Source organism: Oryctolagus cuniculus, chromosome 1, assembly GCF_051225735.1.
Source record: "Oryctolagus cuniculus isolate XC-2025 breed Fujian yellow rabbit chromosome 1, ASM5122573v1, whole genome shotgun sequence".
In the NCBI taxonomy this organism is placed as follows: domain Eukaryota; kingdom Metazoa; phylum Chordata; class Mammalia; order Lagomorpha; family Leporidae; genus Oryctolagus; species Oryctolagus cuniculus.
This window is the reverse complement of record NC_142867.1, coordinates 162,434,711-162,447,840: the sequence shown is the minus strand read 5'-3', so window position 1 is coordinate 162,447,840 and position 13,130 is coordinate 162,434,711. Positions and strand designations below refer to the sequence as shown.

General features: G+C 44.6%; 1 protein-coding gene across 4 annotated transcripts in view; it reads right to left on the bottom strand.

Moving 5' to 3' along the window:
- The window catches only part of DOCK8 (dedicator of cytokinesis 8), a 253,132-nt gene that overhangs the window by 71,485 nt on the left and 168,517 nt on the right, over positions 1 to 13,130 (bottom strand). For all 4 annotated transcript variants that reach the window (XM_008256091.5, XM_008256100.5, XM_089337104.1 and 1 more), the window contains 4 exons: positions 11,451 to 11,546; positions 8,064 to 8,159; positions 1,927 to 2,076; positions 181 to 294 (listed from right to left, as the gene is read on the bottom strand). In XM_008256091.5, coding sequence (XP_008254313.4) covers positions 181 to 294; positions 1,927 to 2,076; positions 8,064 to 8,159; positions 11,451 to 11,546 — 456 coding nt within the window. The remainder of the gene's footprint in view (positions 1 to 180; positions 295 to 1,926; positions 2,077 to 8,063; positions 8,160 to 11,450; positions 11,547 to 13,130) is intronic.

Below are 13,130 nucleotides of genomic sequence, written 5' to 3'. Positions count from 1 at the left end.
TTCTCCAGGAATCCAAGAAAACCAGTGTGTTTGAAGGATATCCACGGCACAGAGGTGAGGACTGTGGCACAAAACCTGGGGGGCACAGGAGCCAGTGTCCAGCTCAGCAATGGGCTAGCGCACCGAAGCAGCGAGTGGCATCTCCAACAATCAGCAAAACGGCCGTCTCGGAGCACGTACCTGGTTGCAGTAATGCTTGATGAGGTTAAACACAAAGCCGCGGTCCATGAGCGAGAGAAGGTCGTACAAGAAGAAAGCCAGGCTGATGTTGATCTTCTCTGCCTGCTCATTTTCCTTAAAAAAAAAAAAACAAAAACAGACATAAAAACATCCAAATAATTTTGTGGATGGACACAAATTCCCTAGCCCCTTGTGGACAAGTTGTAAGGGACAGGTCCTGTTATTCCAACCGCTGTCTCTGGGTGATGCTGGCTACAGCAGATTAAGTCTGCAAAATTGTAGCAAATACAGTTCAGCCCTGAAATGAGGGCGTGGCTGTCAGGTTGAATCAAGCAACTCTTTATGGACTGTTAATGTTCGAGTGCATTTCCTTCCAGTCGCTTATTCTCTACATGCACACTTGCACATATATAATTGAGCTCATTCTCTATGTACAGGGGTTTTCTTTTGTCTTTTTTTTTAATACCTTGCTTAACTTGTTTTTCCTATAAAAGAAACTTGCAACATATTTGTTGTCTTCAAGGAAACATAAACAGCTTAATTTATAAGAAGAAGTATTATAGAATACCCCATCAGGTTAAAAGAATCTGTTTTTACCTGAAGATTTTTTGTTGTTGTTGTTCAATTAGGCAGCATTTCTAGCCTAAGAGAGGTCAGAATTATATGTGTAGAGTAAATTCTTACATGAGTTGCAGCCAGTTTTTTGTTTTAATTTTCCCTCTTTATTATGCCTCAATGTTCATGTTTATGATGGATTTTACAGCACTTCGGGGTGATCAGGGATGCACTTTTTCATGTTTATGATCTTTATTCTCAGAACAAGAAATCAATTTCCTGTGACATTATTGAAAACTGGACTTGAAACTATTTCCCTCTATTTGGATGCACAGTTGGCAAAGTCAGGCTGCGCTGACCAGCATCCAGGATGGATGGAGACCAGACGAAGAGGTTTCCACAGCATCCCTGGGAAGTCCTGGAGCCCTCTTGCTAGCATCCACCTGCCCACTCTTCCTGAGAGTTTCCAGGGCTGTTTGGAAACGTGGACCTGCAGTCTCAGGACTGGCTTTGCCACTCGCTGTGTGTAATTTCACGTCTGCCAATATGAAGATATTATTGTTGTTCTAACCAAGTGTGCCAACAGAAATAACCAAATGGAAGCATGCCTAGTACTTGATACCAAGCAAATTCTTAATAATGACAAAAGTATTAATAACCAACCTTACTCCCTAAAATTTCATAGTTACCTTCAAATTTTTTGCTTTATTTTGTTTTATGTGTTTTTAAACTTTTACTTTGAAATGATTTCAAACTCGCAGGAAAGTATAATACAAAGAACTCCCATATACTCTTCAACCAGAATCATCAATCTTGACATTTCACCTCATCTTCTTTATCACTCTATGCACCCACCTCCCAAAATGTTTTTTTTTTTTAACTATTGGATAACAGGTTGCAAATGTCATGCTTGTTTATCCCATCATACTTCAGGGTGCGTTTCTTAAAGGCAAGAACATTATCTTCCATATCTATACTGACAAAATAACTTAAATGAGAGCCCATGTCACAATTGCTTCATAGCAATCTCCCAGCCCCACCCCAGGGTCCGGTCTAACATATTGCATTCAATTGCTGGGTGTAGTTATATTTTAATTACTTTCTAAAAAAGATGCTCATTTTTCCTCTGATATGCAAGTAACATACATTCAAGCTAAGCAACGCAGAAAGTGAAGAGCAAGATGCAGTTACCTTCTGAAGTTTGACTAAAAGGGCAGCAATCTCCGAGGTGACCACGTTAACAATAGTGGTTATGTCATCTTTGAAACGGTCGGAAAATCGAGTCCTCCGAAAGCTGTCCCGTTTGTCCAGGTTATGCACATACTGTGCCATGCTTTTCACCTGCGGAGGGGGTGGGGAAACGTCAACACGGAGAATGGTGACCCACTTGTCCAGTTGGAAAAGTGGGAAAGACTTAGAGGAAAGCCCTTACACAATGGACTTTCTGATACTTCATCTGCACTGGGGGTTCCCGAGCTGGCTCTGGACCACAAAATGTCCCTGACACATGAATGGTTGCCATGGTGGCAGGTGGTGGGAGGGCTGTCCTCTTCTTGACCCCTGCTCAGGGACTCCATTCTTGCTGCTGACAAAGCTGGAGCTCAGTTCTAATAACTGCAGGGTGGGAGGACTCCCTCTTCCTCAACTGCCTTCATCCTGGAAGGCCAGGCCCCCCCCAACCACTGAGCCATGCCTCTGTCAGACAGGGCACACATGACCACAAAGCAGCTGTCTGCGTCGTTGGGTGTGCATGGTCTTTTCTGCTCCTGAAAAGGTGCAGTAAGAACAAGGGAGAAATGTGCCTCCTATCGTGGGATTCTAGTCGAAACAGGAAGCACAGAGTTCCAGAAACGATTCTGTAGTTCCCAACAGAATTACTTTATGCTTCCATACATTTTAGTTGCCTTATGGTTGAGCAGGATTTTGTTTGCTAGCTGGGAACTTAAACACTATTTAGAACTCTGCCACCAGGGAAATTATGTTTTGAGTTCTAGAAGCCTTACTTGTAGTTACCTCTGTATCTCTCCATCCACTGGTGACTATGTGTATTATACTCGTATAATACTAGCTCAGTACCTCCCACAATTTTAAGTGGTACCTATTTTTGGACTTCTTTCACCAGTCAATACAACCTCCTTTGATATCAGCTGACATTAGGTTTTGTCCTCAGTGGAAATTGCTTAGAAATATTAGGAACAGTTGGATGGGAAAGTCACGGACTTCTTGTAGTTGGATACCTACCCTCTGATGTCATATTCATGAGAAGGTCCAGGCTAGTGGGAGGGTTTGTAGAAAGGAACGGGCTGGAATTTGAACTACCCACGTTTGTCCCCTAGGTTAGGGCTGGACAGTCGTGTGGAAATGGATTTCCATTCCCAGGAGCTTATGGGAGAACTTTAATGCACTACCAGCAGATTTCTATTTTGAACAGTGCAGGACTGGAAATTTTCGTTAGCACAGAAACCAAGAGGAAGAAAAAGGAAAGAGAAGGCAAAAATAAGAAAAGAAGAATTGAGAGACAAGGCTGCATGGTTTCTGACAATGCCACGGCCGCCTCAGTAAAGACCTAGGAATATAAAACCTGAAGTCCTGTGTAAGAACCAGGCTGCGCACCGCTCATCTTGTTTGGTTCAGGAACATGAGTGCATCCATCTCCTACAGACCTGCACACAGCTGGCGGGAGGATCTGAACGAAGGACGTGATCCAGATCCCATTTTTGTCTGATAAGTCTCTCTCACCATGTTCCTTAACAAAGACCTAGGAAAGCAAAGCCTTTTTGTTTTGGGTGACCCCAATCCTGGTTCTCTGCTGGCTGTTCCATCCCAGGAGCAAGATGCTGTATTCAGCTCCTGCCTGCTGAGTTTGGCCACCCTACAACCAAATAAATAATTCTCACAACACCACAATTCCAACTAATGGCCCCCTTCCAAACCATCAGCACTTTGCCGGCTACTGTGTCCCCTGGGTTTCCAGAGAACACCCAGTAGAGAGATTTACAAATGCTTGGTCCAGTAGTGTTAGGGCCTGGTGAGGCAGAAAAACCATTTCTCCCGTATTGGCATTCATGGCCTATCCAAAGAACCCCTAAGTGTAGAACTTCATGTCCTGAGTGAATAAATCTGGTCTTACCCATTTGCCTTTGGGTCTCCCAGCTTTGGTTTAGCAGTCTCTAAAAACTTAGAGATTTATTCATTAGCAAGTGTAAAATTCACCATAGGAGTGTGTTCAACAGCTCTCCTGCCCGAGTAATTGTTCATTAGCTCCTAGGCCAACGAACAAAAGTGGATGGTGTTAAACCACCCAGGTTGTTGGCTAAGCTCAATGAGGCTGTGATTTCTGTCTCTTAAAGCTTATTTTTGTGGGGAAAACTTCCTATTTTTAAAATGACTTCCTAGGTATCAGTCAAGAAAACATTAACAACGCTTGAAGCACTGACGTATTACATGAATCTGAGATCAATTTCCTTGCAATGTTCTGGCTGGGGAATGACAATTTCTATATGCATCAACTCCAGCCTTTATCTGGGGTGGGGAACCTTTTTTTCTGACAAGGGCCATTTGTGTGTGTGTGTGTGTGTGTGTGTGTGTGTGTATAAAATACCATTCATGAGTCATACAAAATGATCAACTTAAAAATTAGCCTGCCATAGATTTATTGAATTTTGAGTCTTGCCTGTGGTTGCTGTGGCAGGGCCAAACCAAATGATTTTGCAGCCCTTATACGGGCCATGGGCTGGATGTTCCCTACCTCTCTCTAGATGGAGTTCCTGTCTCTGAACACTGGAGAGGCAGCCTCTATGGGGTGCATGACTCAGGCCCCCTTGCCTTGCCCTTTGGCCTCTGGATGGAGTTGGGCAATGGGATGTCTCAGCAGGGGATCAGAGGGTGGGAGAATAGAGAAGTTCAAGTATTATTCACTCTCATTACCCTCACTCCTGCTACAGTGGCAGCAGTAGTGTTTTCCTAGGGCTCCAGCTCCTATCATATGGGGCCTCCCTTCTCTCTGCCTCCAGCACTCTCTAGCCTCCTAATGCACTGTTCCCTGCCTTTGATCCTTGGAAGCTAGGACAAAGGCTTGGAGCAGTTGCTGCACCCAGGGTGCCTCCCCGGTCCTTATTTGCTACTCTAATGTTGCACACACCCTAGGCAGGGTCCTTTTTAGAAACGTTTTTCAATTAGCCCTTTGAGTGATGCCTGCTGTGTCCTGCCAGGTCCCTCACAGACTATGTCTAGCTTGTTCTGCCTGTTGATCAACCCCTTCAAAATGCTTAGATTAGCAGGTACTTTCTTTCCAAACTTATCTGTGTACCATAGGGACTGAACCCCTGGAGGTGTACAGGGCTACCCACTTTAGCTTTTGCTTTTCCTCCTGGGTCCACCAAGCCCTAGTAATAAATTATGCAAGATACAAAGCAATGTTCATCTTCATTGTGGTTCTTAGCTCCCTGCAGTTAGGGACAGTAACATCAGGGACCTGGAGACCCTCCTTAGGGCCACCACCCTTCTTCCCATTCCATCTGTAAATTGAGAATAACAACACATCTGCCTCAAGGTTATATGAGGATTAAATAAATAATGCTAAAAAAATGTTTGAAACAGTGCCTGGCACATACAGTGAGATGCTCCATACATTTTAGATGTTACTATTTTTCCCTTCTCGGGGATGCCAGCTGTTACTGGGATTATGTAAAAGGTAGAGTCATCACTACACCTGCAGAGAATGCAAGTTTGCTTCAAGAGAGATTTCTAGGAAGCCACTGGCTCAGCAATGCTGAGTTCATCATGAATGGGAAAGGCATAATTGTACTACTGCATTGAAGCAGACTTCTACACACACAAATTTTGCATTTGTCAACATGTTAAGAAAATGGTTTGTGTCTTTGAGCTTCCCAAAGAAGCAGCATGGTGGAAGACAACAACTCAGGCTTGAAGCTTGGAGAACTGAGACTCTGTCCCTCACCGGGTGAGGTCCAGGCAAGTGCCTACTTGACACTGGAGTGTGCAATAAGGATAACTCCTGCTTGCTCAGAGTGTCAGTGAGGTTTCAGTGACATATTAAAGAGGCCCTGGCACCCGCACATGCCACAGTCTGGGTGTCATCTTCTGGGGGCTTGACTGCCCAGTCTAAGAACAGCACATTAACAAATCACTAGTAAAGAACAGGGGTGGTGTCCATGTGTATGAGTAAACAATGCAAAACGGCTTTGAACTGAGATAAAACTTTCCTCTGGGATTTGAATCTCTGAGTTTCTACAGTATCAAATTTAGTTTTTGTTCCCTGGCATTTAAAATCTGCAATTGTGATAGCTGAACTCACGATTACTTGGGTGAAGTATGGAAAGATGGATTATGGGGCCGGTGCCGCGGCTCAATAGGCTAATCCTCCGCCTAGCGGCGCCGGCACACCTGGTTCTAGTCCCGGTCACCCCTCTTCCAGGCCAGCTCTCTGCTGTGGCCCGAGAGTGCAGTGGAGGATGGCCCAAGTCCTTGGGCCCCCACCCCATGGGAGACCAGGAGAAGCACCTGGCTCCTGCCTTTGGATCAGCGCGGTGTACCGGCTGCAGCACGCCAGCCGCGGCGGCCATTGGAGGGTGAACCAACGGCAAAGGGAAGACCTTTCTCTCTGTCTCTCTCACTGTCCACTCTGCCTGTAGAAAGAAGGAAAGAAGGAAAGAAAGAAAGAAAGAAAGAAAGAAAGAAAGAAAGAAAGAAAGAAAGAAAGAAGGATTATGACCTTTGTTTTAAGTCAGTTGCACAGCACTTCCTAGGTCTTCCCAGTGTATGTTTTATTTTTGTTTCCTTTGACCCTCTTGGTCTCTATGTCCTATTGTTTAGCACTGCTCCCTTTTTTCTAGGCTTCAGCTTACATAGATCAATTAACACATAGGTAGAAACCCTACCCTACCTCTCTTTCTTAAAATATAATCTACTTTATGACACAGGGGAAGGAAGCCAGTGAACACAAAACCAACACTATCACTCAATCTCAGACAACCCCTAGTCCTCCAAATTACTTTTATAAAATCGTATATAACTGGTGTCTGTGCCATTATACCCTTATATACTAGGGCCATCCTCCACTGCATTCCCTGGCCACAGCAGAGAGCTGGCCTGGAAGAGGGGCAACTGGGACAGAATCCGGTGCCCCGACCGGGACTAGAACCCGGTGTGCCAGCGCCGCAAGGCAGAGGATTAGCCTAGTGAGCCACGGCACCAGCTCATTATACCCTTCTTATTTAACATCATCTCATTTATCAATACTGACAAAATGATTCTTACTGGCTTGATGGTAAAAATCTCTCCACTTCTATTAATAATTAAACAAAAGTAAGTATTGCTATTCTTCTTCTCACTTTAAAATTAAGGTATTTTAGCTAGACCTTTGGCTTTTCTACTGGAGAAGTAATAGAAATTGTAAGATAAACAGATTCATAAGTTTCAGGTTTTTTTCAACAAATATTATTTGGTGCTTGCATGACACCAAGCAGAGCAGTGTGCTAGGTGTAGAGACAGGACAATGAAGCAGACAGACCCAAATCCTAAAAATCTAACAGATGAGAGAGTAAAACAACTCTGAACTGTGATAAGTGCTCAGAAGGAAATAACTAAGGGCATCCAAATGGGTACTATCAGGGCAGAAGACACGCAGCTCATGGTGGTCAGAGAAGGATTCTTGGAGGTTGGGACATTTAGGCTGAAACCTAAAGAGAACAGGTGTATGTCTGCAGGGGAGGAAGGAGAGAATCTGAGAGAAGTGTTGAAGCTGAAAGGCCCTGGCCTCGCTGTAGAACCAAACAAGCAACAATGTGGCTGAATGAGGGGAGGGGAAATAACCTACGGTAGGAGATCAGAGACCAAGCAAAACAATACAACCGTACAATGGCTCTTCAGGTCACGGTACAAATTTGTGCTTTATTCTCAGGACACTGAAAATCACGAAAGAACTTCGAAAAGGGGAGTGACATCCTCAGTCTACCCTTGGACGTAACGGGTGGGCCATGAGCAAAAAGCGACACAGGCAGGAGAAAGAGGACGTTATTGCAAAGGCACATGCGAGAGGACGGTGGCTTGCACAGGTGGGGAGAGGTGAACGTGATGAGAAGCAATAGGCTGCAGAGAGATTTTCAAGGTAGGATCAATTTTCACTGGTAGAGGATGGATGGAGGGGTGAGCGAGAGTTAGATTTCAAAGAGCAACCCCAGATTTTCGGCAGGAGCAACTTGATGAAGGAAGCAAAGGTCAGCTCCTCATGGCAGAGACATCACTGCCTTGGCCTCACGTGCTTCTCTTGCCTATTGATCACAGACATAAGCAAATAAAAATCTCACCAGAAGCTCAAAGAAGAACCAGGCGTACTTGAAGACGGTCTCTCTCACCATTCCAGTGCTGACCACCATCTGCAGGGCAAGCTCCTCATGGAAATGCTGAGCAAAACCACAAAACCAGGCTGTGAGGATGAGCTCCACTACGCACCACCAGGGCCTTCCCCCTTATGGAACTGCTAGTTCTGGGGCGTGAGTCAGATACGGCAGAGGCCATGCATGGTAAACGCAAAGTCAATGCTGATAGAGCCCGAGACTGCAGGATGCTTAGGGTGCCAGGAAAGGCTGATGTGAGGCTGCGTAGGAGTCAGCCTGGGAGACCACCTTCCATGGTGGGAGGGCAGTCCAGGGTGGAAGGTGTAGCTTCCTTTCCTCTCGGATTCTCCTGCAAACTCTCTGTGTGACCACAGGCAAGCCACTCCTCCCCAGGCCCTCGTTGTTCTGGTCCATAAAATCATGCGTTTGGTAGCAGTGGTTCTCAAACTTGAATGTATCAGAAGCTTCTAGAGGGCTTCATGAAACACCAATTGCTGGTCCTCACACCCAGGGCTTCTGCATCGGGCCTGAGAGTGTGCGTTTCTAACAAGTTCCCAAGGGATGCTGCCGCTGCTGGTCCAGGGTCCCTCTTTGAGGACTGCTGCCTACAAGGGATCTAAATTCCTTCCAGAATGGACAACCATTCCTGAAATCTCACTATGGCTTTCTGGGAACTCTAACTGGTTCAGTTTAGGCATAGTGACAGAAGCCTGAACTCCAACATCTGTGTCCCAAGGACAGATGTCTGAAAGGCATCTGGCTCTCTCTATTCACTTTCCTTCGAGTTTGCTTAACAGCAAACACAGCAGATGGTACCTTTCTCACCTCTGCCATTCTCCGAATTACTCAGCTACTTCAGAACATTCTTCACAACAGTTCTGATGAGAAGGAAGCTCAAGATAAAGGTAGGGGGACCAACTCATCTCCATTTGCCCAACACTGTCCTGGTCTTAAAATGCAAAGCCCTGCATCCTGGGGACCCTCTCAGCCCTGGACAAACTTGTGGGCTGCTTAACCGAAGGCAACAGTGATGTCCAGGAATGTCCCATAGCTTTGATTCATCTTATGCCCCCAAAACCTAGAATAAATGCAGATGAACTCATTTTTAGTATTCAGTGGTTAAGAAAGCTACAACTATTTGAACACACTAATATCCTATCCTTATGAGGGAGTTAGGTCTTAAAGTCAATCTCTAACATAAAAATTGATTATGACAAGGATTGCTCCCCACAGCCCTTTCTGTCACCCACAGAAAAATGCACACAAGCAGCTCCATTTACTCCGTCTGACCCATGTGCAAATTTTAGCCAAACTAAAAGGAGACAGACGGATACTCTGTGCAGATGTCTGTGTTCTAAGTGCAGCGCCGGTCGGTTCATGGGGACAAAGGGAGAAGGCGTAGGCGCCGCAGTCTAACAGTCGATTGATTTCCTTCCGTCAGGGTAGCCACACTGAAATCAGCATGCTGGTTTGCTGTTGAGGGCCTTGGCTGACGCTCTGCCATCAGGGGGAGGCGTGAGCATGGTGGTCTGTCCGTGCACATGATGTAACTCGGCTGCATCGCCAAGTTATCCATGGTACGAGAGACGCACTCCACCAGCTTCCAAGGGAGCCTCTGGAAATAGGTCAGTCCGACTGCCAGGCTCTTCTGGCAAGAGGAGATTAGACCAGGATAAGCTGCTTCTTAAAGTAATTTATGCCGCTTACTGGGCAGCACTGTTACGAGAACACCTTGCTCTGAGGGTTATATGAAATAGCCAAGCAGCAAACTGTGTTTGCTGAGCTATTATGGAAACCTACAGGCTCAACTTCGCTGTGAAAAGAAGCAATTCTCTTCTGGTCATTTCAGGTCAAAACAAGGTAATTGCAAAATCAAACAGGACATGGCATAAGAAAGTGAGGCTGCAGGCAAATACTCATTTTAAGCAGGAGAATGGTCCTTGTAACCAGTCACTGCAAAGGGGCTGTGACAGCCCAGTGTAAAACTTCAGAGTAAGTGACAACTTTAAGCCTAACCAGGTCTTGTTCCACTTTTCCTTTTATTCATTACCCCTGTTCCCTCTCCCAACATATGGTGCCCGGATTACAGCAAAGTCTACAGAGCCAGGCCCTGGCATGGCATCCCAGGTGGGATCTTTCCCTCCAGTCCAGAGGCTGACGGCAGAAAGCTCATTCCCTCCTTGCCTGCTTCATAAACATCTCCCTGCAGGGTTAGCTGCTGCTTCCTGTGGGAATCTTTGCAATTAACATTCTAATCAGGGTCTCAAGACTACTATAAAGGAGAGAATCTTGGTGCCTAACAGAGGAGAAAACTTGGGACGGACAGCTTTTTCCCCCCATTCCTTAGATTACACCAGCTGTCACTCTGATTGGAGAATTTTGTTGTTAAGGATTTCTACAGCTTAAGTGAGTTTCCAAACTCACGGGGATACAGATTATGGAGAATGCAGAAAGCATTTTATACTAAATTATATAGTACTGAAATAAATGATGACTCATTATTGGCCTTTCACTTTTGTCAAAGGCATTGTCTACATTCACCTTCCACTAAAAATTAGGTTTATACAGTAGCTTCCAAAGTGTGGGCCCTGGGCCAGCGTCAGTTGGGAACTTGTCAGATATGCAATTTGTACTTCTTGGGCTCCAGTTCAGATCTACAAAGGTACTTCAGAAGTTCATGGAAAAGTGGAATTAAAAGTTTATTTTGGTGAAAAAATTTTTGAAATCCATTCCTATTTTTTTCATGAAACACATTTTTCATGAATTTTTTGAAGACTTCACGTATGCATGGATTTCAAAGCTTTCATACACCAAAACGAACTTATTTTTTAATTTCATTCTCCATGAATTTTAAGACCCTTATATTGAACAGAAATCTAGAGGTAGGATCCAGCAATAAGGTTTCACAAGCTTTCTGGCTAATTCCCATGCATGGAAAAGTTGGAGAATCATCGAGTTAGGCAGTTAGGTGATCCAAAAAAATGGGTGAAGGACAGGGCCATGAAACTGTGATGTGTGTGTGTGTGTGTGTGTGTGTGATGTCTGTGTAGTGTGTGATGTGTATTATGTGATATGTGTTTGTGTGAAATGTGATGTGCATATGTGTCATGTGTGGTGTGTGTCATGTGTGATGTGTATGATGCATGTGTAGTGTGTGATGTGTGTGTGGTGTATGATGTGGTATGTGTGTGATGTATGTGTTTGTGTGATGTGTGTATGTGTCTGTGTGTGTGTGTGTGTGTGTGTGCTGGCAGGGCCTGAGAACACTTTGATGGTGTCTACTTTCAGTCAGAGCACTAGGGCACAAGTGGATCCTTTTCTATTCTGTGGTCATCTTTACCCTGCCCTCCGTGGTACCTTTTTGCTGGCAGGTCTTGGGGCTGCAGGAGAACTTGGAACATCATTATTGCCAGAGCAATAGTACGACATCCGGTTGCAGTTGCGGTCACCAATCTGAAACACAGACCATGACTCAGCAGTCAGCCGACAGTGGTACCCCAGTAGGATGAACCAATTGCCCTGAAATGTAACCTCGGAATTCATGTTTAGTCTATTGTTTCCCACCCCCTCTAGTAACAAAGGTAAAATAGTTGCTATACATAAATAGTAGGGTCTTCAAAAAAATTTATGCAAAACTGCATGAATTTCAAAATTTTTGTCATCAAAATACAAGGAGCTTCAAAAAATTAATGTAAAATATTCATTGTCTTTGCATTCATTCCATTTTCCCACAAACATTTAAAAGTACCCTGTACAAAGCAAAGCAAGGTAAAGTTATGCCCAATTCCAAGGCTCCCAAGAATCAGGCAGTGCTGAAGTTCTTTCAATTTTCTAGTCTCTGGCTTTAGTGGGAGAACATAAAAACGGTGTGGGAACAGTGCCTCTCTGTGGTTCAGTGTGGAAAGTACTCAATCTCCCCAACACTCATACAGTGTCAGAAACCATTTTTGAAAGGAAAGGCTAAACTTCATTCTTTTGATTGGGCAACATTTTCTCCCCTTGCTGTAGACTAATTAGGAAGTTGCTAACCAAGTCTACACAGAAATACTTTCACTGCACTCAAATGAAATCATCAAGACGCAGACTGTCAGCAGTCTCTGCGGGTCACTTCTCCCCTGGGCAATCAGCACATGATACCACAACGTGCTAGCAAGCCAGCTCTCCAGGGAGGGGACAATCTGTGGCAGCTACCAATTTTTGTGTTGTTCATATTTCCATGACGGGTGATTTGTATTTACACACATGATGTCATGGATGTACACAGTTTGGAAGAAACATGAAAGCTGATACACAGCATTGTGCAGACACAATAAACATAAAGAACTCAAGGATATGGCTGATAGCAAAAAGTCATAAAATAACAAGGAAGGTTACAAATTGCAAGAGTAGTACAGAGTGTTCTGTGTACTCTTTACCCCATCTCCATTAATTTTCATATCTCACAGAGTATGGTACATAAAACTAAGATATTCACATCTGTACATTCTGTAACTAAATCAGAGGCTCTTTGGTTATCACTTTTTTTTTTAAGAATTATTTTATTTATTTGAAAGACAGAGTTACAGAGAGAGGCAGAGAGAGAGAGAGAGAGAGAGAGAGAGAGAGAGAGAGATCTTCCATTCCACTGGTTCAGTCTCCAAATGACCTCAATGACCAGAGCTGAGCTGATCCGAAGCCAGGAGCCAGGAGCCAAGAGTTTCTTCCGGGTCTCCCACATGGGTACAGGGGCACAAAAAGTTGGGCCATCTTATACTGCTTTCCCAGGCCATATCAGAGAGCTGGAACGGAAGTGGAGCAGCCAGGACTCAAACCAGCACCCATATGGGATGCCGGCACTGCAGGCAGTGGCTTTAACCTGCTGTGCCACAGTACCAGCCCCCTTACTGTTTTTACCACTAACATCCTACTTCTGTTGCAGGATACAGCCCAGGCTACCACATTACATTTAGATTTTATTTACTTTTTAATATCACTTATTTAACTGTGAGTTTATATAATTTACTTTTTAGTAGCATCTATTTCACAACTAACTCAGGC